Source organism: Pan troglodytes, chromosome 20, assembly GCF_028858775.2.
Source record: "Pan troglodytes isolate AG18354 chromosome 20, NHGRI_mPanTro3-v2.0_pri, whole genome shotgun sequence".
Classification (NCBI taxonomy): domain Eukaryota; kingdom Metazoa; phylum Chordata; class Mammalia; order Primates; family Hominidae; genus Pan; species Pan troglodytes.
Window position 1 is genome coordinate 44,034,556 of NC_072418.2, and position 27,621 is coordinate 44,062,176.

Genomic DNA, 27,621 nt, shown 5'->3' on the forward strand with positions numbered 1-27,621 from the left:
CTCTCCAGGGTCAGGAAAGTACAGTTTCCTCCTCTTAAAAATAGGAATGTTTGTCTGCTCCTCCTGGGTCAAAGTAACTTCAGGGTCAGTGTCCTGGATCCAGCAAAGGGTTTGCTTAACATTGCAAGAAAGATGTTGCCTCATGGTCAAAATCAGGCGTAGGATGAGACAAGCAGACATGCACACATTCACACCCACATTTTGCAAAGATGGACTGACCCTGTCAGAGGATGTGTGGGTGAAGGTGCACAGTGAGGATAGAGACATATGGGAGTCCAGTAGACATCAATCAAACTGGACCCAGTTTCCACACACCTGGAGCTCAAGAGTCTCCAGGGGGAAAACAGAGACACAAAGTTAGAGAGAGATAGAGCCAGAGAAATTTCCTGCACCATGAAGATAGTCAGAGGCAGGGAAGAAACTCCTCAGCACTAGTTAGAGTGATTAGAAACCAAGAGTACCTGATCGCTGTACCTGCCAGGTCTCAGTTTCTGTCTCCTTCCAACTGACCGCCTCTTCCTCTGAGACTCACCAGTTCTGCATCTCTTGCTCCTCCTTCTGTTTCTCCAATCACTTCCACCTGTGGCTGTCACAGAAGGGTGGATGAAGGAGGGTACACTGGAGATAGACTCTGAGCATCTGCAGGCTTCCAAAGAGAGGGGCTAGGAGATCCACCAACACACCAGCACAAATACACCAGCACACACAGATACACACAATTGGTTCATATATTGCTAGGTTACAGTTTGCTATGCTACAAAGGCAGTAAGCCAAATTTGATTGAATTGAATAATTCCTTATTTTCATCAGCTTCTCCTTTTTTTTTTTTTTTTGAGATGGAGTATTGCTCTCTCACCCAGGCTGGAGTGCAGTGGTGTAATCTTGGCTCACTGCAGCCTCCACCTCCCAGGTTCAAGTGATTCTCTTGCCTCAGCCTCCCGAGTAGCTGGGATTAAAGGTGCCCACCACCACGCCCGGCTAATTTTTGTGTTTTTAGTAGAGATGGGGTTTTGCCATGTGGGCCAGGATGGTCTCGAACTCTTGACCTCAAGTGATCTGCCCCCCTCAGCTTCCCAACGTGCTGGGATTACAGGTGTGAGCCACCACACCCAGCCAGCCTCTCAGTTTTGAACATGCACTACCACCACCTCCACAACACACAAATGTAAATGCACTTTCATATATAAAACTGTATAAATACAAGGAAGCTCACACACATGGAAGGATACACACATAAGCACCCCCAGATTCAACCACAGAAATATACGCCAGCACATTTGCATAAATTCAAACACCCCTTTACATGTAAAAATCATATAAGCACATACACGGATGCAAGCAGGCATGGAAAATGTATGCAAGCACAGACAGACAAAGCTAAGTAAAAAAGTGCAAGCTCACCTATGCTTACAAAAATAGACATACATATACCCATAAACCCACACACCACACATTCACTTGCTCACGTGGACTTTGATATCTCTACCACTGTATCCCTGCCAATATCTACAGAGTGGGTAAAGGGATAGGCATCAGGTCACTGGGTTGCCCAAGCAGGAAGTCTGGGTTCCCTAACAACTTTTTCTAAGCTAATGTTCCTGGACAATGATGAAAAAGGAGGTGGGGAATGGATGAAATTTCATAACTGGGTGGAGAGGCAGGGTCAGGATAAAAGGCCCAGTTGGAGGCTGCAGCGGGATGCAGGGCAGTCAGACCAGGACCATGGAACTCAGCGTCCTCCTCTTCCTTGCACTCCTCACAGGACTCTTGCTACTCCTGGTTCAGCGCCACCCTAACACCCATGGCCGCCTCCCACCAGGGCCCCGCCCTCTGCCCCTTTTGGGGAACCTTCTGCAGATGGATAGAAGAGGCCTACTCAAATCCTTTCTGAGGGTAAGACACAGATGAATGGGGTCTGAGGGTGGGCTACTTCTTGCCTTGGTACTTGGGGATGCTTCACCAAACAGAATGAGGCAGACTTCCAGAGTCACGGGTGGCACGGGGATGGTTGGTGAGTACGGAGCATAGTGAAGCATGATGAGTGGTATCATTAGGAGAGAAACATCAAATTAAATTTTAGCAGAGTTTATTTGAGCAAAGAAGTGACTCATGAGTTGGACAGCTCCCTAAACCAGGAAAGACACCACACGGCAGTATGGTCAAGTGGTATTTACAGGCAGAAAAAGGAGGTGACATACAGAAACAGCCTGATTGGCCACAGATCACAGCTTGCCTTACTTGGTCACAATCTGAGCAGTTTGCAGCCTGTGTGGACTGAAAGCTCAGCTGCTCTGATTAGCCAACACTTGGCTACTTGTCACAAGAATATATTCATTTGGGCCAGGCGCAGTGGCTCATGCCTGTAATCCCAGCGCTTTTGGAGGTCGAGATGGTAGATCACCTGAGGTCAGGAGTTCGAGACCAGCCTGGCCAACATGGAGAAACCTTGTCTCTACTAAAAATACAAATATTAGCTGGGCATAGTGGTGCGTGCCTGTAATCTCAGCTACCCAGGAGGCTGAGGAAGGAGAATCACTTGAATCCAGGAGGCAGAGGTTGCAGTGAGCCAAGATCTTTCCACTGCACTCCAGCCTGTGTGACAGAGCGAGACTCCTTCTCAAAAAAAAAAAAAAAAAAAAAAAAAGAATATACTCCCAAGTTAGGTTGCAGTTCACTCTATACAGAGAGAGCTTTAGATCAAATTTAATTTAATTAAACAATTCTCCCCTTTTGGTCAGCCTCAAAATTTTGAGATTGACCAAAACCTTGGGCATCAACATTACTTCTATCACCATCATAATGGACTTGTTTGCTCTCAGTATGGAATTCACAATGGACAATGTCAAAGTAGTTGAGTGATTCTTTACGTTTTCTTCATGTTTTTGTTGTTCCCACTGTAATGAGACCACTGATGTACAAAGAATGGCTGCATATGAGCATTTAAGACTCTTTTCTTTTCGGAGACAGGGCCTCACTCTGTCAGCCAGGCTGGAGTGCTGTGGCATGATCACGTCTCATTGCAGCCTTGACCTCCCAAGGCTCAGGTGATCCTCCTGCCTCAGCCCCCCAAGTAGCTGGAACTACAGGTGCATGCCACCACGCCCAGCTAATTTTTGTATTTTTTGTAGAGACAGGGTTCTGCCATGTTGCCCAGACTGGTCTCAAACTCCTGGGCTCAAGCAATCCACCTGCCTCGGCCTCCCAAAGTGCTAGGATTACACGTGTGAGCCACCGCACCTGGCCAAGACTCTTGAGAAAATACAACACATCAGGGAGACTGTTATGATGGCTCTCAGGAGGGTAATACAAAGAAAATAAAGTCACTGGGCCTGTAATAAACCTTGAGGAATGTGGACTTGGGGGTATAGACAAGGTCCACTGTCCACAGAGAGAAGAAAGGCTGTTAATAGTATCTTTTAACTTGAGTGTGTCCATGAGCCAAACTGATCAAAATCGAATAATTCAAAGTTCAGACAATAAAGATAGTTCAATAGTATTAGAGTCTAGTTAGTCGTAGATTTTGTTCAGGGCATGATGGTGATTAAGGACCAGAGCTTGCTATAAAATAACTTGATTTATAGAGGCATTCATTTGTAGTTGGCCTGGTAACACATATCATAGTATCCTGGAGACCCACTAGAAGAAACATTAAGAGTAGAAAAGCTTGGGATAGCCAGGCTTGCTGTGTTAGTCCATTCTCACACTGTTATAAAGACATACCTGAGACTGGGTAATTTATAAAGAAAAGGGATGTAACTGACTCACAGTTCCACATGGCTGGGGAGGCCCCAGGAAAATACAATTCATGGCAAAAGATGAATGAGAAGCAGGAAACTTACAATCATGATGGTAGGTGAAGGAGAAGCAAGTACCTTCTTCACAAGGTGGCAGGAAAAAGAGAGAGAGCCAAGGGGGAAGAGCCTCTTATAAAACCATCAGATCTTGTGAGAACTCACTCACTATCACAAGAATAGCATGGGGGAAACCGCCCCCAGCATCCAGTTACCTCCTACCAGGTCCTTCCCTCCACACCTGGGGATTACAATTCAAGATGAGATTTGGGTGAGGACACAGAGCCAAACCATATCACTTACCATCACCATTCAGGATGCTTGCAAACCAACTGTTAGCTGCACCTGTAAACACATATCTGTTTCTTTCCCCTGAGAAATGTCCTTAGTGTATTTGGTGGCAGTGTCTAGAGAAACAGCAGTGTCAGCCGCATTTTAAATTAAGTTATCTGCACTAGTGAATTCACTGGAAAGATAAGAGCAATATTTTGTTTTCTTCAGCACCATACACAAGCCTCCAAGATAGGCATAGAGGAGATCTAAAATTGCATGATGTTCCATTAAGCATTTTTGTTGCCACAAATGTTCTCATCTCCTTTTTGGAGAGTGGCTTCTACCCATCTGAACTCCTTGGAGGTTCAATTAGCTACAAATTTCAAGATGTCCCTTAATGTATAACTTAGCCTCAGATTCCATACAACTGTCACCCAAATACCACCAAGAGTGAGCACCCAGGAACCCAATTGGAACCTTTTCTGAACAGAAACCAACTTATCTTCATTGATTTTGAGGTTGATAGTAATTTCAGTCATTGACTGTTTTGGCTTTTAACTACGGGAGGTTTTAGGAAACTCTCAGGGAAACAATTTGGAAAGCAGCAGTGAGCTAGGCCAAATAGCAAGTTCTGGACCAGTGAGGAGAAAGAACAGAGTAAGCAAACCTCAGGATACTCAAGGTAGGCACTCGTGGTGTTGGAAAAGAGGGTCACCTACTGGCATTAGAGCAGAGATCAGTTAGATTTGTTTACCCATAAGTCTGCATAGCTCCTGAACAAAGTGGGAAACTTACTTTTTTATGGTCTTATTCCAGCATGCTGCGAAGGTGCATAACCACATTTAGTTGGAAAGAGACTTTACTGTATTTACTTATTTATTTATTTTTATAGCACTGGGGTCTTTCTATGTTGAACAGGCTGATCTTGAACTCTTGGCCTCAAGCAATCCTCCCATCTCAATCTCCCAAAGTGCTGGGATGACAAGCATGAGCCACCATGCCTGGCCACTTTACATATTTAATCCAGTAACATTACACACGCAATTACCCATACCCCCATAGGTAGTCACCAGGTCTTGCATACGGGATGCCTGGAAGCAAAATATGCCTTTTGCAGCCATTATTCAGATACATTTTCTGTATTTGGTAGTGATTATGTTATTAGCTAGTTAATAGTATGTTATTTCATACTGTTATTATATTAACTAACTAATAACATAATCACTACCAAATATTTCCAGTGAGTGCAAAAAAGCAAGTGGCAATTGATGTCTAGAATATCAAGACATAGCTTTCCACTCCTCCTTTGGAGTTTCTGGGTGATTCTCATTGGGAACATGAAGAGGCATTGGCACCAGTGAAATTATTTCCTGATTTTGGGGCATTGGCTCACAAACTCAACAACTGCTTGTTTGTTTGTTTGTTTGTTTGTTTTGCTAGAGTATAAGCCTTTGCTAAAGCCATTCACAGATTATAGTCCTATGGATTTTCTTGTAAGGAAAGGGAAAGGGTTAGGACAGCAAGAAATGGGGAAGAAAGGATAAAAGATAATGCTTTCATGATGGAAGAGAAATCTTGATCCACAATCTTGGAAAAGCTGTGCGCGTATAAGATGCCAACTGCTTCTGGGAAAAACTTCCCTGGTCAGCTTTGCCTTAAAGTCTCCAACAGACATACAGTTCTAGGAGTCTAGAAGGGTCCTTTCCAAAGGAGAGATGTGGATCCAAGATCTGAGACCCTGACATTTTGCTACAGAGAAGAACTTGGCATTGTCCTTTCCAATGGAGTACAAGGAACAGTCTTAGAAGACCTTGGTACAGTCTCTTCCAATGGAGCTCAAGGACAGTTTGTCTGGTGTCATTTCCAAAGGGCCCAACCTCTAAATTCTAGATCATGAAAGGTCTGGTTGTCATCAACCGATGTGTCATCAATGACTCATTTTACCTGGTGAAAACATGCTTTGGCATAAAGTATTATAGCCTTGCCTTATTGAGTCATATCAGAGTTTATAAGAGTGGGAGATACATGAGATTCTATTATTAGGGGCATAGGCCTTCTATTACTATTTTACAAGAGATCTATCTATGTCTTTCCAGTAGGAGTGGATCTGATTGCCATCAATCAATAATACCTTAGACCAAGGGACTCCAATCAATTCAGCATGCTTTGCCTAGTGATATTTGTTTGTAATACTGTTGCAGGACAATCAAAGACTGGAGAGACCAAAAAAGGTTCAGGAGAGTTTATTAAATTAAGGTGATCACCGGTTCAGCCAGACATACATCCAGAAAGTCTGAGCCCTGAACAAAGGGCTTTTCCTACTTTTAAACATATTAAGGTGGGAACTACATGAGGCAGGAAGCCAGTTTCAGAAGTGGGAAACAAAGCAGTTAAATAACATTTCTTACATCTTGAGAAAGACATGTCTTGCAACCTAACCTTATCGGTCCTGTGACCCTGCAGCTGTGCAGGAACTCACTGGACCTGTAATAAACTTTGAGGGATGTGGAGTTGGGGAGTATAGGTAAGGTCCACTGTCCACAGAGAGAAGACAGGCTGTTAATATTCTCTTTTAACTTGAATGTAAGGTGCGGTCATACTTTGCAGAAACCTTAAGAGGATTTTAAAATTTATATTACTACTACTATTAGGTTATAGTTGATTTCATTAATTCCTTCTTCAATACCTTATTTAACTGTTTTACCACTTGTCTAGTGAAACAAGTACCTCTATCACTGGAGAGTTCTCCAGGAATGCCCAGTAAGGAAATACATTTTCTAATAACCTTTTATCTACTGTTATGGCATTGATTGATCTTTGTGCATAGAAACACTTTAATACAACCAGAAAACATGCAATGAAGCTGGCAGTTGAATTAACTCCAGCTTCAAGTGTTCAAATGATCCACCAAGTGCCAGAAATATATCACCTGAGGTTTTTGTTGTCTTACTAGAATTATGGATTTGATAAACCAAATATTAGTTATAAACCATTTAGCAATCTTAGAACAGTCACCTCATCAATATTTTTTCACAGTTTGGATCATTTTCTCTCTTCTATGATGAGTCATGGAATACAGAGCTTTTAGTAATGGAAATTTTAAGAACTCAGGAAGGACCAGTCGGCCATCTAGGGTCTCCATGAGTGCATGCTTCACACTGGAATTACAGACTCTAAAGTACAAATTTTAATACCATGAGTAGCAATTTATGCTTCTCTAATTCAGGTATATAACACTGGTTTATTAAATAGGTTATCATAGGTAATTTGATGGTGCCATTGCACTCCAGCCTGGGTAACAGATTGAGACCCTGTCTTTGAATTGGAACTGCATGGGGGCACTGTCCTTGGAGGGGTGAGTGGGCATGAAGAGGTGTCTGGGTATGAGCCACAGGTGTAGAATTTCACTCTTCTCTGCCATCCTCTGTTATGTCTTTGGGTAACTGCCTGCCACTGAAAGAATGAGGTAAAAGAGGTGGTGGCACGAATCAAATAGATTTTGCTGTGTCAATGAGAGAGAGCAGACTAGCCCATGTCAGTGCCAGGAGAGTGGAGGAGAGAGGGAGAACAGGAAAGGAGTCTGGGTAGGGAGTGCTAATCAACAGTACACATAGTGCCCTATAACAGCAACTGTCACTTGCTCAGTATTTACCTGGCTTATCACTGCTTACCATGCGTGATTTTATGATTAATTATCTACTTATTATTACTAATCAATCAACCCACTTTCCAATGGGAGAATTAGAACACTGACAATACCTTCCAGCTCCTCTTCCCCTTCCCCCTCCCATGTTGACCATACTCCTGAATCTTAGGCTCGTTATCCTTTTACTATTAAGTTATTTTTTAAATTTCTGATCAATGGTCTTTTTAATGATACCAAGTACAGAGTATATATGCCAATACTACCATGAATTTTTAAATTATTTGCTTAGACAGAATACATGGACATACAAATGGTGAATGTGATAATTTTCATACATATATATTTATCTTAGACACTTAGTCAAAACATGTGGTCTTTGGTTATCAGTTAGACACTGTCACTTTACCTGGAAGATACAAGGTAATTGGTCACAGACTCTCAAATTATGGAACATTTAGATTTTTCAGGGGAATGACATGGAGGGAGCCAAGGAGTCTTATGATTAGGTAAGATGTTGTTTGGGTGGCTCACGACACCACTGGGCAACACTCAAAGAGGTGGTGGCTTATACCTGTAATCCCAACACTTTGGGAGGCTGAGGTGGGAGGATCGCTTGAAGCCAGGAGTTAGAAACCAGCCTGGGCAACCAAACAAGACCCTGTCTCTACAAAAACTTTAAAAAATTTAGCCAGGCATGGTGGCATGTGCCTGTAGTCCCAGCTACTTGGGAGACTGAGGCAGGAAGATGACTTGAGCCTTGTAGTTTGAGGCTGCAGTGAGCTATGATCATGTCACTGCCCTCCAGCCTGGGCACAGAGCAAGACCCTGTCTCTTAAAAAAAAAATCATCTGCAATGTGAGGAGTGATAACATTTAGGAAAGTGTGCATAGGTTTAAATTCTGGTCAAAGACATCCTACACAATTCACTGAACTTTCTCTTTAAGGGTTTTTTTTCCAAGCTCTGCAGACGTTATCTGGGCACAAATCATGCCTCTGTTAACAGAATTTGCTGTTCCTTCTAGCTCTTGGTATCCCACTGCCCGCTTTCTTTATGAAAGCTGGTATGGTCATTGAATATCCCAATCCTTTACAAATTTGGAAACAAGCAAAACTGTCAATGAAATTTGTATTTGCCTAAAAGGAGTTTTCAAAAGGATCTTTGTGGCTACCTTATTAGTTCATAGAAAGTGGAGGCTTGTCAGGAATGATATTAAAGAATTTTTTCATTTAAATTGTTTTAGAGACAGGGTCTCACTCTGTTACCCAGGCTGCAGTGCAATGGCACAGTCATAGCTCACTGCACCCTTGAACTCCTGGGCTCAGGAGATTCTCCCACCCCAGCCTCCAGAGTAGCTGGGACTAAAAGTGTGAGCCACCATGCCCCACTATTTTTTTTGTTTTTTGTAGAGACGTGTTGGGGGAGGGTCTCACTATGTTGCCTAGGCTGGTCTCGAACTCCTGGACTCAAGCAATCCTCCTGCCTCAACCTCCCAAAGCATTGGGATAAGTTTTGCATAGACATGTTTGACCCTCTCCCTTCCTTTATTGCGGCAAAGATTTCCATTTTCTCACAGGGAGGACTTGGGGCAAATTGTTTTTGTCGTTGTTGTTGTTATTTGAGGATGTGGGTGGGTCATCTTGGTTAATGTCAGTGCAAGAACGGTGTCTGCTCCTCATTATTGGGGTTCCTTAGCTCTTCAGCTAGGCAGCAGCTCCCTTGAGAAGACTTCCTGACCCTCAGGTCCCCACCATATGCCCTCATACACCAGCTCCCCCTCCTTACTGAGCCTATGTCCTTGACAATGCTGCATTTACCTGTGATCCTGTGGCTGAGCTCTCCCTCACACTTCCAGACAAGGAAGGCCTGTGAGGTATCAGCACAGTGCTGAACATAGTACCTGGTACACAATAGGCATTTAGTAAATATGTGAACAGGAACAAATGAAGGAGTCAGTGAGTGAAAGCTCCAAGCCTGACTCAGCGGAACTGGCAGTCAGCCAGGGCCTGCAAAGTGCTGCCTGGCCCTCAATAGGGGGTTGCAGATCTGGGGATCCCTCTTCACCAAATAGAGTTGCATCATACAGGTAAAGGTCCCAAGTGCCTATTGTTTTCTTTTCATCATTTTCCATGTGTGACAAGAGTATCACGCAATCATGTGAATCAATGGACTTAGTTTTCTCACTAGAGTAATGTGTCTAGGAATTATCTGTGTTGTCATGGGGATTTTCCAGGTGTCATTTACAACTACCTGTGGACAAGATGAGGTGCTACCCTCATCTTAGAATTAGGGATGGTGGCCGGGCATGGCAGCCCATGCCTATAATCTCAGCACTTTGGGAGGCTGAAGCAGGTGGATCAACTGAGGTCGGGAGTTCGAGACCAACCTGACCAACATGGAGAAACCCTGTCTGTACTAAAAAACACAAAACTAGCTGGGCATGGTGGCACATGTCTGTAATCCCAGCTACTCGGGAGGCTGAGGCAGGAGAATTGCTTGAACTCGGGAGGCGGAGTTTGCCCTGAGCTGAGATTGCATCATTGCACTCCATCATGGGCAACAAAAGTGAAACTCCATCTCAAAAAAAACCAAACAGAAACAAACAAACAAAAAAAATTAGTGATAGTGATGCTCAGCCTGGGGAAAGCACTTGTCCAGTGGCACACAACTGGGAAAAGGGGAAGCTGAGATCCAGCAGGAGGTCTGTCTCCAAAGCCCTCCTAGACTAAAGCTGCTTAACAATTTGTGGATTATGAAATTCTCTGAGAGTTTGATTAAAGCTGTGGCCCCCTCTTTTCCAAATAGGCAAATACATGTTTGCATAAAGTTGTGAGGCTTCACACACTCCCTAAAACTCTTTCATAAACCTTCTGAGGATCCTCTAGGTATTCACGACCATCTATTATGATTGCATCTCTCGGGGGTGGGGGAAAGAGGGAGGGCATGAGCAAGTGTGTGTCAGGGCTGAGGAAGGTGGTGCTGTTGCTTTTCCATTTCCCAATAAGCTTCCAGATTCTTTTTGATGTCAGAGGGATGTGGGCTCGTGTCTCAGATTCAACTCTTATGCATTGAGTCACAGTTTTGTCTTCTGTCAGTTAAGATCATGACAATGAGAATGTGTGCCCCTAAGGTGGTTGTGAGGATTAAATGGGATATTGCATACAGCTAGTATATAATAAGTGCTCATTAAATGGCAACTACCTTGATCCACTCATTCATTTATTCACGAATCCAATAACAATTCACTGGGCACTTTCTATATACCAGAAAATAGTCTAGGAATTGATGATGTGGCATCTTGGACAAGACATACGAAGTCACTGCACTTATGGACAGTCCTTTGGCAGAGACAGATAAGCAAAAAATAAACAGATAAGTAAATGTTAGGTGGAGAAGAGCTACAATTAAACTAAAGCAGGGGGATATTTCAGAAAGTGATGAGAACTACGTTAGATTGAGTGGTTAGGGGAAGACTGTCTTGTTTTTTTTCTGAGCAGAGACAATGAAAGATTCAGGTGGAAGGCACTAGAAGGAGGCAGGGGTGGCTGCAAGAATCCTGAAACAGGAAAAATGTCAGAGAACAACATGGAGGAATGAGTGGGAGGAGAAGTCAGAGCGGTAATAGGGCCACGTCATGTAGGACCATGTGAACCATCAGTGGAGACTTCAGATCTTATTCTCAGCAAAGTGGGAATATTGTAGGCCTTGGTGAGCATATGGATATTAATTATTTTACATTTTAGTGGGGTTACCCTGGCTTGTGGGGCAGTGAAACAATTGTTAAGTGGAGTAAGCATGTAATCCAGAAGTCCAGTGAAGGGGCTTTGCAGAGATCAATGCAGGGCATTTGTAAGTAAACTTAACAAATTTTATGACTTTTATGTCAAGTTTTTATTGAAGTTGAACATCACTGTAAAAAGCGCACAGCTCAATGAATTTTCACAAACTGAACATACTCATGTAATTGACATGCAGGCCAAGTAGCAAGAATGCCCTGAAACCCTGCACCCTGTTCTTTTCTATTCACTATCCACCTACCATCTTGATCATGGGTTGATTTTATCTGTGTATGAACTTCTTTTTTGTTTTTGTTTGTTTGTTCGTTAGATTGAATTTTGCTCTGTCGCCCAGGCTGGAGTGCAGTGGCACTATCTCGACTCACTGCAACCTCCGCCTCCCTGGGCTCAAGCAATTCTCTCGTCTCAGCCTCCCGAGTAGCTGGGACTACAGGTGAGAGCCATCGTGCCTGGCTAATTTTTGTATTTTTAGTAGAGATGGGGTTTCACCATGTTCGTCAGGCTGGACTCAAACTCCTGACCTCGTGATCAGCCCGTCTCAGCCTCCCAAATTGCTGGGATTACCGATGTGAGTCACCACGCCTGGCCCTGTGTTTGAACTTCATACACATAAAATTATGATGCATTGACTCTTTTGTGCCTAGTTGCTTCCACTCAACATTATGCCTGTGAGTTTCAGCCACGTTGTCGCCTGTAGCTGTAGTTTGTTCTTTTTTGTTGCTGTATACTAGTCTATTGTGAGAACCCTCACTGTTTGTCTATATCTATATTGATGAGCATTTTATTAAGAAAGCTTCTGTGAATATTTTGTTCATTTTTTGGTGAACACACATACACATTTTTGGTGGGCATGTACCTGGGAGTGAAGTGGCTGGTTTCCTGGGTATCCATTTGTTCAGCTTCAGGAAATACTGCCCAGCAGTTCCCCAAGTGGCTGCACAGTAATCCCACCTTATCCACTGGAGATATCTTCTGAGACCCCCAGTGGATGCCTGAAACCCCACATAATACTGAGCACTATGCATACTCTTTTTTTTTTCCCTGTACAATCACATTATATAGGGAGGGTGGTATACACAGTGCAGACATGGTGGACAAAGGATGATTCATGTCCGGGGTGGGACAGAGTGGATGGTGAGAGATGTCATCATCCTACTCAGAATGATGCACAACTTAAAACTTACGAATTCTTTATTTCTGGAATTTTCCATTTAATATTTTCAGACTGCGATTAGCTGCAGGTAACTGAAACTGCAAAAAGCAAAACCACAGATCATAAGAAGTATGCGGTGGGGGTGATATTCATCGTATTTTATCAACCATCTTTACTGTTTAGGGCACAAGCCAATCAGAGCAGACCCTGGCTGGGCCACCCATTAACCTAAGCTTGTCCAACCTGCCTTATTTTGTTGTTGTTGTTGTTCTGTTTTGTTTTGTTTTAGCTTTTTAGCAGCCTGAAGCCATGGTTTTCAGTTTCTGTCTCCAGTGATACACAGAAAGGAAGGATGAGGAAGGGGCTTTACTGGCCCACCAGAAACGGAAACTAAGAACCCATGACTGTATTCTCTCCCTTGGACAGCGTTAACCATTAACCCTTAATTGCTGGGTCCCAGCAGGGGAAAGGGCAGCCTGGGGAGGCGGATGTTGGGGAAGGGCTAATTACCAATCTGGTATGTAAGTATTTTGATAGTTTTACAAATGAGGTGTATGCTGACTAACAGCCACCCCTGGTGTGGATGTGATTGGCAGTTCCGAGAGAAATATGGGGACGTCTTCACGGTACACCTGGGACCGAGGCCCGTGGTCATGCTGTGTGGAGTAGAGGCCATACGGGAGGCCCTGGTGGACAAGGCTGAGGCCTTCTCTGGCCGGGGAAAAATCGCCATGGTCGACCCATTCTTCCGGGGATATGGTGAGGGCCTCAGAGGCACTGGGAGGGGGCGGGTGGGCGGTGCATCAGGGAAGGGAGTATATGGGGGGAAGAAGGACTCAGAGCCTTCTTCCAACTTCTTCTTCAACCAACCCACACCTCCCCTGCACCCCAGGTGTGATCTTTGCCAATGGAAACCGCTGGAAGGTGCTTCGGCGATTCTCTGTGACCACCATGAGGGACTTCGGGATGGGAAAGCGGAGTGTGGAGGAGCGGATTCAGGAGGAGGCTCAGTGTCTGATAGAGGAGCTTCGGAAATCCAAGGGTGAGTCCTGGGGGATGAATAGGAAAGAAAGACAATGAAACACTGAGAGATGCAGGTGCACGGGAATAGAAAGACAGAGAGGTATATAAGGGCACAGACAGAGACAGACGAAACTGGAGACACCATCAGACAGAGGGATAGAGACAGAGAGGGAGAGAGACAGGGGAATAGAGAGGGATGGGGATGGGCAGGAGAGAAACACAGAGAGCCAGGGAAAGAGAGAGATGCCAGGTGTATAATGTCCAAGAGTTACTCAAAGAGGCTGGATGTGATGACTCTCACCTGTAATCCCAGTACTTTGGGAAGCTCAGGCAGGAGGATTGCTTGAGGCCAAGAGTTGGAGAACAGCCTGGGCAACATAATGAGATCCTGTCTCTACACAATACAGAAAAGAAATGAGCCAGGCATGGTGGTGTGTGCCTGTAGTCCCAGCTACTCAGGAGGCTAAGGTGGGACTACAGGATCACTTGAGCCCAGGAGGTTGAGGTTGCAGTGAGCTGTGATTGTGCCACTGCACTCCAGCCTGGACAACAGAGCAAGATCCTGTCTCAGACAAACAAACAAACCCTCAAAGACATATAATTTCATGGATCAATTGTGTCTGTCAAAGTCAAAAACGGAAGTTATGTAAAAGAAAAAAACTACAGACATTTAACAAATAATGAACTGTGTTTTCCTTGCCCTGGGTGAGGTGCTGATGAGCTGGCAGTGAGCAAACAGGCCAGGTGGGGTGTTCTGCCCGGGTGCAGCTGGAGGGGTCATCAATGAAGCACTAGGTTATTTTTGAGTTCTCCATAACTTGGTGTCTGTGGGACATGTAGGTGACGGGTCTCTGGCTAGCACCTCCATCTCATTCATGCCAGGTGTTTACCATCTCTCTTATCAAAATTTCTCAAGAGACTCTGGGATATAAATGCAGAGGCTGCATGGGGAGGTAGAGACCCAGGAGCTATAGGGAAACAGGGACAAGAAGACTGAAGAGAAGGACAGGAAGAAACAGAGTGACACAGGCAGGAGGAAAGAGACAGATAGAGGGACCAAAACAAAGAGATATATAGACTGGGCATGGGGCTCACGCCTGTAATCCCAGCACTTTGGGAGGCTGAGGCTGGCGGATCATTTGAGGCCAGGCCAGCCTGGCCAACATGGTGAAACCGCATCTGTGCTAAAAATACAAAAATTAGCCAGGCTTGGTAGCACGTGCCTTTAATCCCAGCTACTCAGGAGGCTGAGACAGGAGAATTGATTGAGCCTGGGAAATGGAGGTTGCCGTGAGCTAAGATCACACTACTGCGCTCCAGTCTGCATGATAGAGTGAGACTCTGTCTCCAAAAATAATAATAATAATAATAAAATAAAGAACGGCAGGGGGGAGACAAATATACACACAGAGAGACAGAAAGAAACAAAGGCAAAGAGAAATTGAGGCAGAGAAAATTAGAGAGACAGACAGACAAACTTAGGAAAAGGTCTGCAGAGGAATGAGAGAAGACAGGCAAGTGAGAACCAGAGACAGGCTGCACTAACCTGATGTTCTTGGGTCCTTACAGACCACTCTCCCTCCAGCTGGGGCCAGTGCTGAGCCTGGTGTATACAGGTATCACTTAACAAGCACAGAATAATTCCCAGAAGACTGGAGAGCCCTAGATGTGGAAAGAAGAGATTAAGGGGGAGTAATAGGTAGGGGTGGAAAGATGGTTTTTTATTTGTTTTAAATTAGAGACGGGGTCTTACTCTGTACCCAGGCTGGAGTGCAGTGGCACGATCATAGCTCACTGCAGCCTCAAACTCCTGGGCCCATGTGATCCTCCCACTTCAGCCCCCTGGACTATTTCAACTGGGACTACAGGCATGTGCCACCATGTCTAGCTACATTTTTTTTTTTTTTTTTGTAGAGACAGGGTCTCCTTATGTTGCCCAGGCTGGTCTTGAATTCCTGATCCTTTTGAATCAGGCTCCCAAAGTGCTGGGTTTAGAGGTATGGGCCCCTGTGCCCACCCAGGGCTTTTTAATTTATACAAGCAATTGATTGAACACCTACTCTGCCCAGCCCCTACCCCTGGGATTTAACTGTACTCACTCCCAGAGTCAGAGGTGGGGCCTGAGAGGAGGTGCAGAGTGAGAACCGGCTGCATGGACTCAATAGCTGTGTTGCCTGGGTCTAAATCCTGGCCTCAGTAATGAGTAGCTGTGCAACTTTGGTCAAATTACTCAACCTCTCTGTCTGCCCATCTATAAACTGGAGCTAATAATCGAATTGCATCTGCCTCACATTGTTGTAGTGAGAGTTCAATGGAATTACGCGTGACGTGCTGGTACATAATTAGCTGTTACGGTTATTCTCATGTTTACCATTACTGAGTGATGGCAGACAATCGCACAGAGATAGGTGACAGCCTGATGTTCCCCAGGCACTTCAGTCTGTGTCCTTGACCTGCTGCTTCTTCCTAGGAGCCCTCATGGACCCCACCTTCCTCTTCCAGTCCATTACCGCCAACATCATCTGCTCCATCGTCTTTGGAAAACGATTCCACTACCAAGATCAAGAGTTCCTGAAGATGCTGAACTTATTCTACCAGACTTTTTCACTCGTCAGCTCTGTATTCGGCCAGGTCAGGGAGAGGGAGAGGGAGAGGGGGTGTGGGGGTGAGGTGAACATCCAGAACACACGAGAAAAGGATGACCTGTCTTGGGGGCTCAGAAATGCAGCTTATCCCTGGAAGAAACGCAGAGACATGTGAAGAATCAGGGACATGGAGACCTGGAGGGAGGAGAGACGGTGAGACAGGGATAGAGACACTGAGAGAGAGAATGAGGCGTGATGGGGAGGCAGAAATAGAGTCAGAGAGAGACTGAGAGAAGGAAGATGAGCAAAAACAAGACAAAGAAGAGCAGATATCAAGAGATTCTGAGAGACAGAGTTGATGAGAATGAGTGTGAAAGAGAGGGAGAGAGAGAGAACGAATAAGGCTTTGGGCTTCATGTCTATTCTGCTCCTGGATGTCATTTCTGTTTTATTTTTTTTAGACGGAGTCTCGCTGTTTCATTCCAGCTGGGGTGTAGTGTTGCCATCTTGGCTTACTGCAACCTCCACCTCCCGGGTTCAAGTGATTCTCCTGCCTCAGCCTCCCAAGTAGCTGGGACTGCAGGCATGTGCCACCACACCTGGCTAATTTTTTTTTTTTTTTTTCGAGACGGAGCCTCGCTCTGTTGCCTAGGCTGGAGTGCAGTGGCACAATCTCAGCTCACTGCAACCTCCACCTCCCTGGTTCAAGCAATTCCCCTGCCTCAGCCTCCTGTAGCTGGGATTACAGGCGCCTGCCGCTATGCCAGGCTAATGTTTTTGTATTTTTAGTAGAGACGGGGTTTCGCCATGTTGGCCAGGCTGGTCTCTAACTCCTGACCTCAAGTGATCTGCCCGCCTCAGATTCCTAAAGTGCTGGAATTACAGGTGTGAGCCACCATGCCCAGACTGCTTCTGGTTCTTCTGTATCCTTGCTTCTCAGTCTTTGGTAAAGCTCTCCACCTAAAGAAAATGAAGGATAAATGACAATAAGGAACAGCATTTCTTCATTTTCTCCCATTTCTCCTTCTCCCTCTGTGTTTTTTTTAAACTTTCCCCAGATTGTAAAGGTAGTCTTCTGCTCTTTTAAAACAAAATACTAAAATGTCTCCTTATTTATTAACCTGGAAATATGCCTATTACATATTAAATTTAAGAATATCAAGCTGCAGAACAGTATGCATAGCTGTAGTTTGTTGTTGTTGTTGTTTTCAGACAGTATCTTGCTCTGTTACTCAGGCTGGAGTGCAGTAGTGTGATCTCAGCTCCCTGCCACCTCCACCTCCCAGGTTCAAGCGATTCTCATGGCTCAGCCTCCCGAGTAGCTGGGACTATAGGCGAGCGCCACCACACCCAGCTAATTTTTTTGTATTTTTAGTAGAGATGGTGTTTCACTGTGTCGGCCAGGCTGGTCAACATAGCTACAGCTCTTAAGCAGGGGTGTATGTTGGATTCACATGTGGGGTTGTCACAGTTATGGATTTTCAGGACCCTACTTTCCAGGCGGTCTGATCTGGAAAGTCTGGGATGGGGCCCAAGGTGAGTACTTGTAACAAGCCCGACCAGTAATTCTAATGTTCTCCTCCCACCGAGAACCACAGAGAAAAGTCTGGAAGGAGACCCACCAGACAGTTAACAATGGTTATCTCTAGAAAGAGAGATTAAGAAGGAGATTTACATCTGACTATATATGTTTGCATTTTTGCAATTATTTGCAATAAATTAGGCATTCCATTCTTCATCAAAGTAATAGAAATAACCTCCAAAATACATAGTCCTAACATGTCAGCAGGCTTATCTTGTGTAAGAATCATTTTATTAATATCTGACACAGCAAGGGAGATGAAGAGAGGTGGGAAGAGGGAGAGAAAAGTATAAGAAAGACAAATAAACAGGCTGAGGTAGACAATGAGTGACACAGAAAGGAAGTGAGACAGAGACTAAGAGAGATAGGAGAGAGGCAGGGAGATGGGGCAGAGGCCAAGAAAAAGACAGAAGGATGAGGGAGGAAGATGCAGAAAGAGGTAAATGTGAGATAGATCAAAGGAGACAGAGTCAGTGAGTGAGGGGTTCAGAGACAGAGGGGAGTGGGGAAGTGGGGTTCCCATGGACGGATTGGGGCCCAGGAGGCGCTCTCTCCCTGTGACCTGCTAGCTCAGCCCTAGGCAAACCTCACCACCCCTTCTTTCTTGCAGCTGTTTGAGCTCTTCTCTGGCTTCTTGAAATACTTTCCTGGGGCACACAGGCAAGTTTACAAAAACCTTCAGGAAATCAATGCTTACATTGGCCACAGTGTGGAGAAGCACCGTGAAACCCTGGACCCCAGCGCCCCCAAGGACCTCATCGACACCTACCTGCTCCACATGGAAAAAGTGGGGTCTGGGAGAGGAAAAAGGGAAGGGAGGGGAGGGAGGGCAAGATGGAGAGGTGAGAAGAGGGAGGGAAAAGGGGTAGGGAAGGGGAAGATGGGGAGGGAAGAAGAAAGACTAGGGAGGGGAGAATAGGGAAAGGGAGGAGAGCAGATGAAGGAAAGAAAGATGAGGTGAAAGGAAGGAGAAAATAGGGAGGAGGAACTGAGACAGGGAGAGAGGGGAGGTGGGAAGACAGAATGAAAGACAGAGGGAGAGATAGAGAGAGAAGACTGGCTGAGGAAGGAATTCCGGGCAAGGGACAAAAATACAGCAACAAGAGAAAAAACTCACAGAGGCAGAAAGAGACTGGGAGACAAAAAGAGAGAAACACATCAAAGAGATGTGGAGAGAGATAGAAACAGAGTCAGGAAGACTAAAGAGAGGCTGAGAGAGATGAGTTAGAGATATGCGGCTGGATGTGTAGAGGACAGAGAAAAGCAAACTGGGCCAGATAGTGTCAAAGACCTTTAGGCCAACGGAGGGCAGCCAGGGAGATGAGCGTATACACAGCAAGGCTACAGCCTCCCCTGACCCTCCCCTTCCTTCCCTACTGTGGACGCAGGAGAAATCCGACGCACACAGTGAATTCAGCCACCAGAACCTCACCCTCAACACGCTCTCGCTCTTCTTTGCTGGCACTGAGACCACCAGCACCACTCTCCGCTACGGCTTCCTGCTCATGCTCAAATACCCTCATGTTGCAGGTGGGCCAGGGACAGCCAGTCAAGGGGGTCTTCTGACCTCCTTCTGAGCTGCAGAAATGGGGCTATAGGTACCACCTGGATGAGAGAGGGGATGCTGGCTTCCTATTCTGGGAGCACTGTAGGCTCTGGGCTAGATTCCAACCAAGCCAATTCTGTTGGTGGATGCATGGATGCATGAAGAATCTGTCCATGCGTTCTCCCACTGTTTTCTTCCATCACTTAAGGATTTTTTGTTCTAAGGTTTTTGTTTGTTTGTTTGTTTTTTGTTTTTGTCTTTTTTGAGACAGAGTCTCGCTCTGTCACCCAGGCTGGAGTGCAGTGGCATGCTCTTGGCTCACTGGAAGCTTCACTTCCAAGGTTCACGCCATTCTCCTGCCTCAGCTTCCCGATTAGCTGGAACTACAGGCGCCTGCCACCACACCCGGCTAATTTTTTGTGTTTTTAGTAGAGATGGGGTTTAACCATGTTAGCCAGGATGGTCTTGATCTCCTGACCTCATGATGTACAAATTTAGGGGGTACATATGCAGTTTTGTTACATGCGTAGGTTTTGTAATGGTCAAGTTTGGGCTGTTAGGGTATTTATCACCCGAACAGTGTACATTGTACCCATTAAGTAATTTCTCATCATTCACCCCCCTTCTGCTCCCTCACTCTTCTGAGTCTTCACTGTGTATCATTCCTCTCTCTGTGTCCATGTGTACACATTTTGTAGCACTCACTCATGAGTGAGAACATGCAATATTTGACTTTCTGTGCCATCACTTAAAAATCGATCCATCCACTTATCATTTCATCTATTCATTCTTTAATTCATTAATTAAAGAATGTATAATTACTGATTCCTTCATTTATGATTCATCTAAGGACATATGCTGTCATTCATTTATTTGGATTACTTGATCCACAAGTTGATCCTTTGAAACAGTGGTATGTTGATGGACTATTTGTCATTGATTCATTGGCTCATTCATTCATTCATTCATGCATTCATCCATCCTTCTATGAACTAGGTTTCACTCTTATCCTTCCATCAGTCAACCTTTCAATTCACCCTTAATCCATCCATGCTTTCCTTCATTTATCACAATAATTCACTCATTTATTCACCTCTGATCTACTTATCATTCAATCCAGCCTTTCATTTACTCCTTTATTTACTCATACTTCACTAATTTAATTATTCACTTGCTCTTCCATAAATCTAGCCATTCATGTGATTATTCATTAATTGGGTTCATTGATTTCTTTGTCTGTGGACCATTCATTAGTGATTAATTAATCAATCCATCTATTAATTGATAAGTAAATACAGACATCCATTTATTGGTTTGTTCATTTATTCATCAATCTTTTCATCCATGAATTGATCTATTGATTGATTGATTGATGTTTTTATCCAGTTGTTCATGGATTCATCTATTGTTCTATTACACTGTTATATACCCGAGGACCAAGAATAGTGTCTCAACTATATTATAAACACAATAAATATTAGTTTATTTTCTACTCATCTTAGAGTGGGTGTTTTGAGAGGTTTGTAGCCTGGAGTTCTTAATCTGAAATTCCATGCAAAATCGTGGTGTGTGTGTGCATGTGTGTGTGTGTACCTGGGCATGTGGGAAGAGGATCCGTAATATTCATTAGATTTCAAGCAGTGAGAATTCTTGTTGCTTCCTCCCTCCTCCCCTCACCCCATGCTGATTACTTTGAGGGGTATCAAGGATCTAACCCTTTACTATAGGTTTTTCATTGGTCAATAGAAAGTAGTGTCCCTGCTGAAAGGTCTCTTTTTAAAAAAATTTTTTTTTCTTTTGAGATGGAGTCTTGCTCTGTCACCCAGGCTAGAGTGCAGTGGCATGATCTCGGCTCACTGCAACCTCCACCTCCTGGGTTCAAGTGATTCTCCTGCCTCAGCCTCCTGAGTAGCTAGGAATACAGGTGTGCACCACCACACCCAGCTAATTTTTTGTATTTTTAGGAGAGACGGGATTTTGCCATGTTGGCCAGGCTCATCTTGAACTCCTGACCTCAAGGAATCCACCCACCTCAACCTCCAAAATTGCTGGGATTACAGGCATGAGCCACCATGCCTGGCCTGAAATGCCTCTTTAAAATGAGATTCATTGGTCTTCTTTTCTGTACAGAGAGAGTCTACAGGGAGATTGAACAGGTGATTGGCCCACATCGCCCTCCAGAGCTTCATGACCGAGCCAAAATGCCATACACAGAGGCAGTCATCTATGAGATTCAGAGATTTTCTGACCTTCTCCCCATGGGTGTGCCCCACATTGTCACCCAACACACCAGCTTCCGAGGATACATCATCCCCAAGGTAAGACCGGCTGGAACCCCATAGCCCTCCTGTTTGGGCATCCTGGATTCTCTTAATCCCCGAACTCAACCTTTTGTTAGCTTCTTAATTGAGTCCCGTTGTTTTTGTTTTTTGTATTTCTTTTTTGTGGAGTGTGTGGAGGGTTGGCAGGGAATGGCAATATCTTTTGATCTTGTGATCCTCCCTCAGGACACGGAAGTATTTCTTATCCTGAGCACTGCTCTCCATGACCCACACTACTTTGAAAAACCAGACGCCTTCAATCCTGACCACTTTCTGGATGCCAATGGGGCACTGAAAAAGAATGAAGCTTTTATCCCCTTCTCCTTAGGTAAGCTGGACCCACAATTTCTTTCCCAGACACCAGAGGGCAGGTACTATCCCCAACTTGAGAAAAACAACGAGAGGTACTGATTATTTGAGCACTTAATATATTCTGATTGCTTCACCTGCCTTATCCCATTCCATCTTCACTACCACCCTGTAAGGAGGCTTGAGAAAGAATATTACATTTCCAAAGGCACATCTTGGCAAGCAGGACCTTGGGCAAGTATTTTAACATCTCTAAACCTCAGTGAGTTCATTTTCTTAAAAAGAAAAAATCTGTTGAGCACTACCCTAAGCCCAGTGCTGTACTGGGGGCTGAAGATAATGCATCAAACAGGTCACACAGAGACAGGGTTCCTGCCCCAGGAAATTTAAAGTCCAGCAGGGAAGATGGGCATTCATCAAATAATAATAAAATAATCATCTCATGAAATGAATGAATGCCTGCAACATGCTTAGAACTGCCTGGCACAAAGGGCATGCTCACAAGGGCAATTATTATTATAATTAGACATAATTGTGATAAGTGCTCTAAAGGGAGCTTTGGGAGCACAAAATAGGAAATAGTAGCTAATCTTGTGGTGGGTCAGTAAGGAAAAGCTTACCAGAGGAAGTGGCTTCTGAGCTAACATGTTCATGGGTGAGCATCAATCAACCATTGCAAAGTGTGTTCCAGGCAAAGGAAACAGCAAGGACAAAGGCCAACCGTGGAAACATGATGGTACCATTGAGAATCTATAGGAAGTCCAGTGAGCCTTGGCTGTAGATTGCAGAAGGGAATAAGACAAAGGGCTCATCTGGGCAGGACCTTGAAGGTTGCAGGAGGAGTTTGGATTTATGGTCTAGCACTGGGAAGGTGGAAAAGGTCTTGACGTGCTCTGACTTGTCCCAGTTCTCATCCTCCACTCTTTGGCTGGTTAAAAGAAAAACTTTAGACAAATTAAACTTAGCAGAGTCTATCTGAACAAAGAAACAATTCATGAATTGGGCAGCACACGGAACCAGGAAAGGTTCAGAGAGCTCCATCCAGCAATGTGGTCAGGCACTATTTATCCACAGGGAAAGGAACTGAGGTACAGAAACAGCCTGATTGGTTACAGCTCTGTGTTTGCCTTATCTGAGCATGTCTGGGCAGCTTGTAGCCTGTGACTGGCTGAAGCTTGGCTGCCCTGATTGTCCAAGGTTACTTGTTACAAGAATATACTCTCAAGTTTGTTTACATGTTGAGTTACATTACAATTTGTTATGCAGGGAGGCCACTTTAGGCCAAATTTAATTGAATTTAACATGCACCATCCATGAAAGGCCCCAGAAACAAACCCCCAGTCTTGAGTTTCATCAGTGACTTCAGTGATCCAGGGTTTGGCCCAGCCCCCCCCGGTTTTGCGCAGTACAGTGACCTCCTTCCACATTTTATCTTCAATGAAAATTGGGAACATGTGTGGTGATGGCTTGAATGTCAATGTCTTCTCTCAATTTTGCTATCTGAAGTTTCTTTTTTTTTTTTGTCTTCAGACGGAGTCTTCCTGTGTTGCCCAGGCTGGAGTGCAGTGTCACGATCACAGCTCACTGCAACCTCTGCCTCCCAGGTTCAAGTGATTCTCCTGCCTCAGCCTCCCGAGTACCTGAAACTACGGGCGCATGCCACCATGCCTGGCTATTTTTTTTTATTTTTAGTAGAGACGGGGTTTCACCGTGTTAGCCAGGATGGTGCTGATCTTCTGACCTTGTGATATGCCCACCTCAGTTTCTGAAAGTCCTGGGATTACGGGCATAAGCCACTGCGACTGGCCTGCTAATTTGTTTTAAGAGAGGCAGAGATGTAGGGAAATAAGGACAGAGACAGATAAGTAACAAAGATAATGAGACTGAGAAACAGAGTTAGGGACAAAGAGGGAACACATAGAGATAGAGATGGGGAGCCAGTGGCAGAAAGACAGACAGCGGGCAAACCTCAGACAATATACAGAGAGGAAGAGAGAGAGACACAGAGAGAGAGAGAGTCACGTAAGGAGAAGGAGGAGGAGGAGGAATAAGAGGAGAGAGAGTAGGAAAAGGAAGGAGGAGGGGAGAAAGGAGGGAAACGAGAGAAACAGAATAAGAGATAGGAAAAAGAGAGAGTGACATAAAAAGAGAGGAAGAAAGAATGAACAAGACAAATAAGGTATCTTTAGAGGGAGATGAAAAGAAAGAATGAGAGAGAAAGAGATTGGGGAGAAATCAGATTCAAATAGATGGAGATAGGAAGTTAAGCAAGATGGAAGAAAGCCAAAAAAAGCAGAGGAAAAGAAGAAAAGCTGTGTCTGACAGGTATAGACAGAGAAAAAGACAGGGGTAGGGCTGCCAGGGGCAGAAAGAAAGGTATAACCCAAGCCAAAAGGGTACTTGCAGCCAAAGAAATTTGAAAGGTGTCCAAACAGACGGCCCCAGAGATGGGGAGGGCGTGATGAGAGGGAGATAACAAGCCTCAGGCTGTTGTGAAAAATGTTAGGTCACACAAATAGTTACAGAAGAACCAGCCCAGAGACCTGCCTGTTTCTAAGCTCATGTCACCCACCTTCTGGGTGTGCCAAAGGGATGTGGACACTTTTCCAAACACCTCCACATAGACACACTTGTCCAACAACTTGACAGGCATAGGGAATGCCTGAAAACTCACACTTGACATGGCCTTTCCAAGGTTTGCAGATTATGAAACACTGAAGTGAAGGGAAAGGCTCCCTTTGTCTCTGCCTCAGCTTTTTCCAGCACCCTTTGTTCTCATTTTTCTCCCAATCTGTGGTTTAGAATCTACTGGGGGTTCCTTGCACCTCTGAGAATCAGTGGAAGCCATAGACCCTCCCTGTCTCATATGCATCAGTCCCATTCACAATTTATATACAATTGGGCTTTTCCCCCCTTGAGCTCTTGAAGCCTGTGGATCTCACGCTGAGACTAGAAGACAGCCTAGAGACACAGACACAGACACATGGCCAGAAACACATACCCCACAGATACCCCAGAAACAAACACAAGGCAGTAACCAAACCTTAAGCCTCCTTAGCACAAGCCAAGTGCTGTTCTAAGAATTTTTACAATTGTCTCTTTTAACCTCAGAAGAGCCCTTTGAGGGAGGTGCCCTTCTCCCCATATGAGAAGTGAAGAACACTAAGAATGTTGTCATAAATGTGCTCACACTCACACATGTACAGGTACACACACACACACACACACACAGAACCAGAAATGGGTCATTATACTCTGTGGATTTCGCCAAACCCTTTGGAACTGTAACAGAAGCTAGAAACTCTCTTATATAAAAATGAACATGGTGCCAGGTGCAGTGGCTCATGCCTGTAATCCCACTTTGGGAGGCCAAGGCAGGTGGATTATCTGAGGTCAGGAGCTCGAGGCTAGCCTGGCCAACATGATGATACCCTATGTCTACTAAAAATAGAAGAAATTAGCCAGGCGTGGTGGCAGGTGCCTGTAATCCCAGCTACTTGGGAGGCTGAGGCACAAGAATCATTTGAACCACCTGGGAGGTGGAGGTTGCAGTGAGCTGAGATAGCACCACTGTGCTCCAGCCTGGGTGACAGAGAGAGACTCCATCTAAAAAAAAAAAAAAAAAAAAAAAGGGAGAGAGAAATGAACATGGCACATCCACTCAAAGATTTGCATCTGGTTTCAGAGCAGCTTCCTAAAAGTCCATCCTGAATTGTAGGTTAAAGGCCAGTCTTATGCAAATCTCTTGCAGTGGACATACATGTCTGGGCTTAGGGACATGGCAGAGCAAAGAGTATGCACCTGCAGTGTGCCCATGCTGGTGACCTTCTGTGCCCACAGGGAAGCGGATTTGTCTTGGTGAAGGCATCGCCCGTGCTGAATTGTTCCTCTTCTTCACCACCATCCTCCAGAACTTCTCCGTGGCCAGCCCCGAGGCCCCAGAAGACATCGATCTGACACCCCAGGAGTGTGGTGTGGGCAAAATACCCCCAACATACCAGATCCGCTTCCTGCCCCGCTGAAGGGGCTGAGGGAAGGGGGTCAAAGGATTCCAGGGTCATTCAGTGTCCCCGCCTCTGTAGACAATGGCTCTGACTCCCCGCAACTTCCTGCCTCTGAGAGACCTGCTGCAAGCCAGCTTCCTTCCCCGCCATGGCACCAGTTGTCTGAGGTCACATTGCAAGTGAGTGCAGGAGTGAGATTATTGAAAAATTATAATATACAAAATCATATATATATATATGTTCTTGTTTTTTGAGACAGAGTCTCACACTGTTGCCCAGGCTGGAGTGCAGTGGCGTGATCTTGGCTCACTGCAACCTCCACCCCCGGGGTTCAAGCAACTCTCCTGCCTCAGCCTCCCTAGTAGCCGGGATTACAGGCATGCACTACCACGCTTGGCTAATTTTTGTATTTTCAGTAGAGATGGGGTTTCACCGTGTAGGCCAGGCTGGTCTCGAACTCCTGAACTCAAGTGATTCACCCACGTTAGCCTCCCAAAGTGCTGGGATTACAGGCGTGAGTCACCGTGCCCAGCCATGTATATATATAATTTGAAAAATTAAGCTGAAATTCACATAACACAAAATTAGCCATTTTAAAGTGTAAAATTTAGTGGCGTGTGGTTCATTCACAAAGCTGTACAACCACCACCATCTAGTTCCAAACATTTTCTTTTTTTCTGAGATGGAGTCTCACTCTGTCACCCAGGCTCGAGTTCAGTGGTGCCATCTCTGTCCACTGCAACCTCCACATCCTGGGTTCAAGTGATTGTCCTGCCTCAGCCTCTGGAGGAGCTGGGATCACAGGCATCCCCCACCATGCCTGGCTAAATTTTGTATTTTTAGGTGGTCTTGAACTCCTGATGTCAGGTGATTCTCCTAGCTCCAAATGTTTTCATTATCTCCCCCCCAACAAAACCCATACCTATCAAGCTGTCACTCCCCATACCCCATTCTCTTTTTCATCTCAGCCCCTGTCAATCTGGTTTTTGTCACTATGGACTTACCAATTCTGAATATTTCCCATAAACAGAATCATACAATATTTGATTTTTTTTTTTTTTGAAACTAAGCCTTGCCCTGTCTCCCAGGCTGGAGTGCTGTGGTGCAATTTTTGTTCACTGCAACCTCTGCCTTCCAAGATCAAGAGATTCTCCAGTCTCAGCTCCCAAGTAGCTGGGATTACAGGCATGTACTACCATGCCTGGCTAATTTTCTTGTAGTTTTAGTAGGGACATGTTGGCCAGGCTGGTGGTGAGCTCCTGGCCTCAGGTGATCCACCCACCTCAGTGTTCCAAAGTGCTGATATTACAGGCATAATATGTGATCTTTTGTGTCTGGTTGCTTTCATGTTGAATGCTATTTTTGAGGTTCGTGCCTGTTGTAGACCACAGTCACACACTGCTGTAGTCTTCCCCAGTCCTCATTCCCAGCTGCCTCTTCCTACTGCTTCCGTCTATCAAAAAGCCTCCTTGGCGCAGGTTCCCTGAGCTGTGGGATTCTGCACTGGTGCTTTGGATTCCCTGATATGTTCCTGCAAATCCGCTGAGAATTAAATAAACATCGCTAAAGCATGACCTCCCCACACCAAGAGGT

The 27,621-nt window shown here is 45.0% G+C and overlaps 1 protein-coding gene across 1 annotated transcript; it reads left to right on the forward strand.

Moving 5' to 3' along the window:
• Positions 1-1,684: 1,684 nt before the first annotated feature.
• On the forward strand, positions 1,685-27,612 carry CYP2B6 (cytochrome P450 family 2 subfamily B member 6). Its single transcript, XM_016936038.4, has 9 exons — positions 1,685-1,893; positions 13,255-13,417; positions 13,551-13,700; positions 16,152-16,312; positions 18,459-18,635; positions 19,237-19,378; positions 21,525-21,712; positions 21,902-22,043; positions 25,865-27,612. Exons 1-9 carry the CDS (start codon positions 1,699-1,701, stop codon positions 26,044-26,046), a joined length of 1,500 nt encoding a protein of 499 aa, XP_016791527.1. The 5' UTR covers positions 1,685-1,698; the 3' UTR covers positions 26,047-27,612.
• Positions 27,613-27,621: the final 9 nt, after the last annotated feature.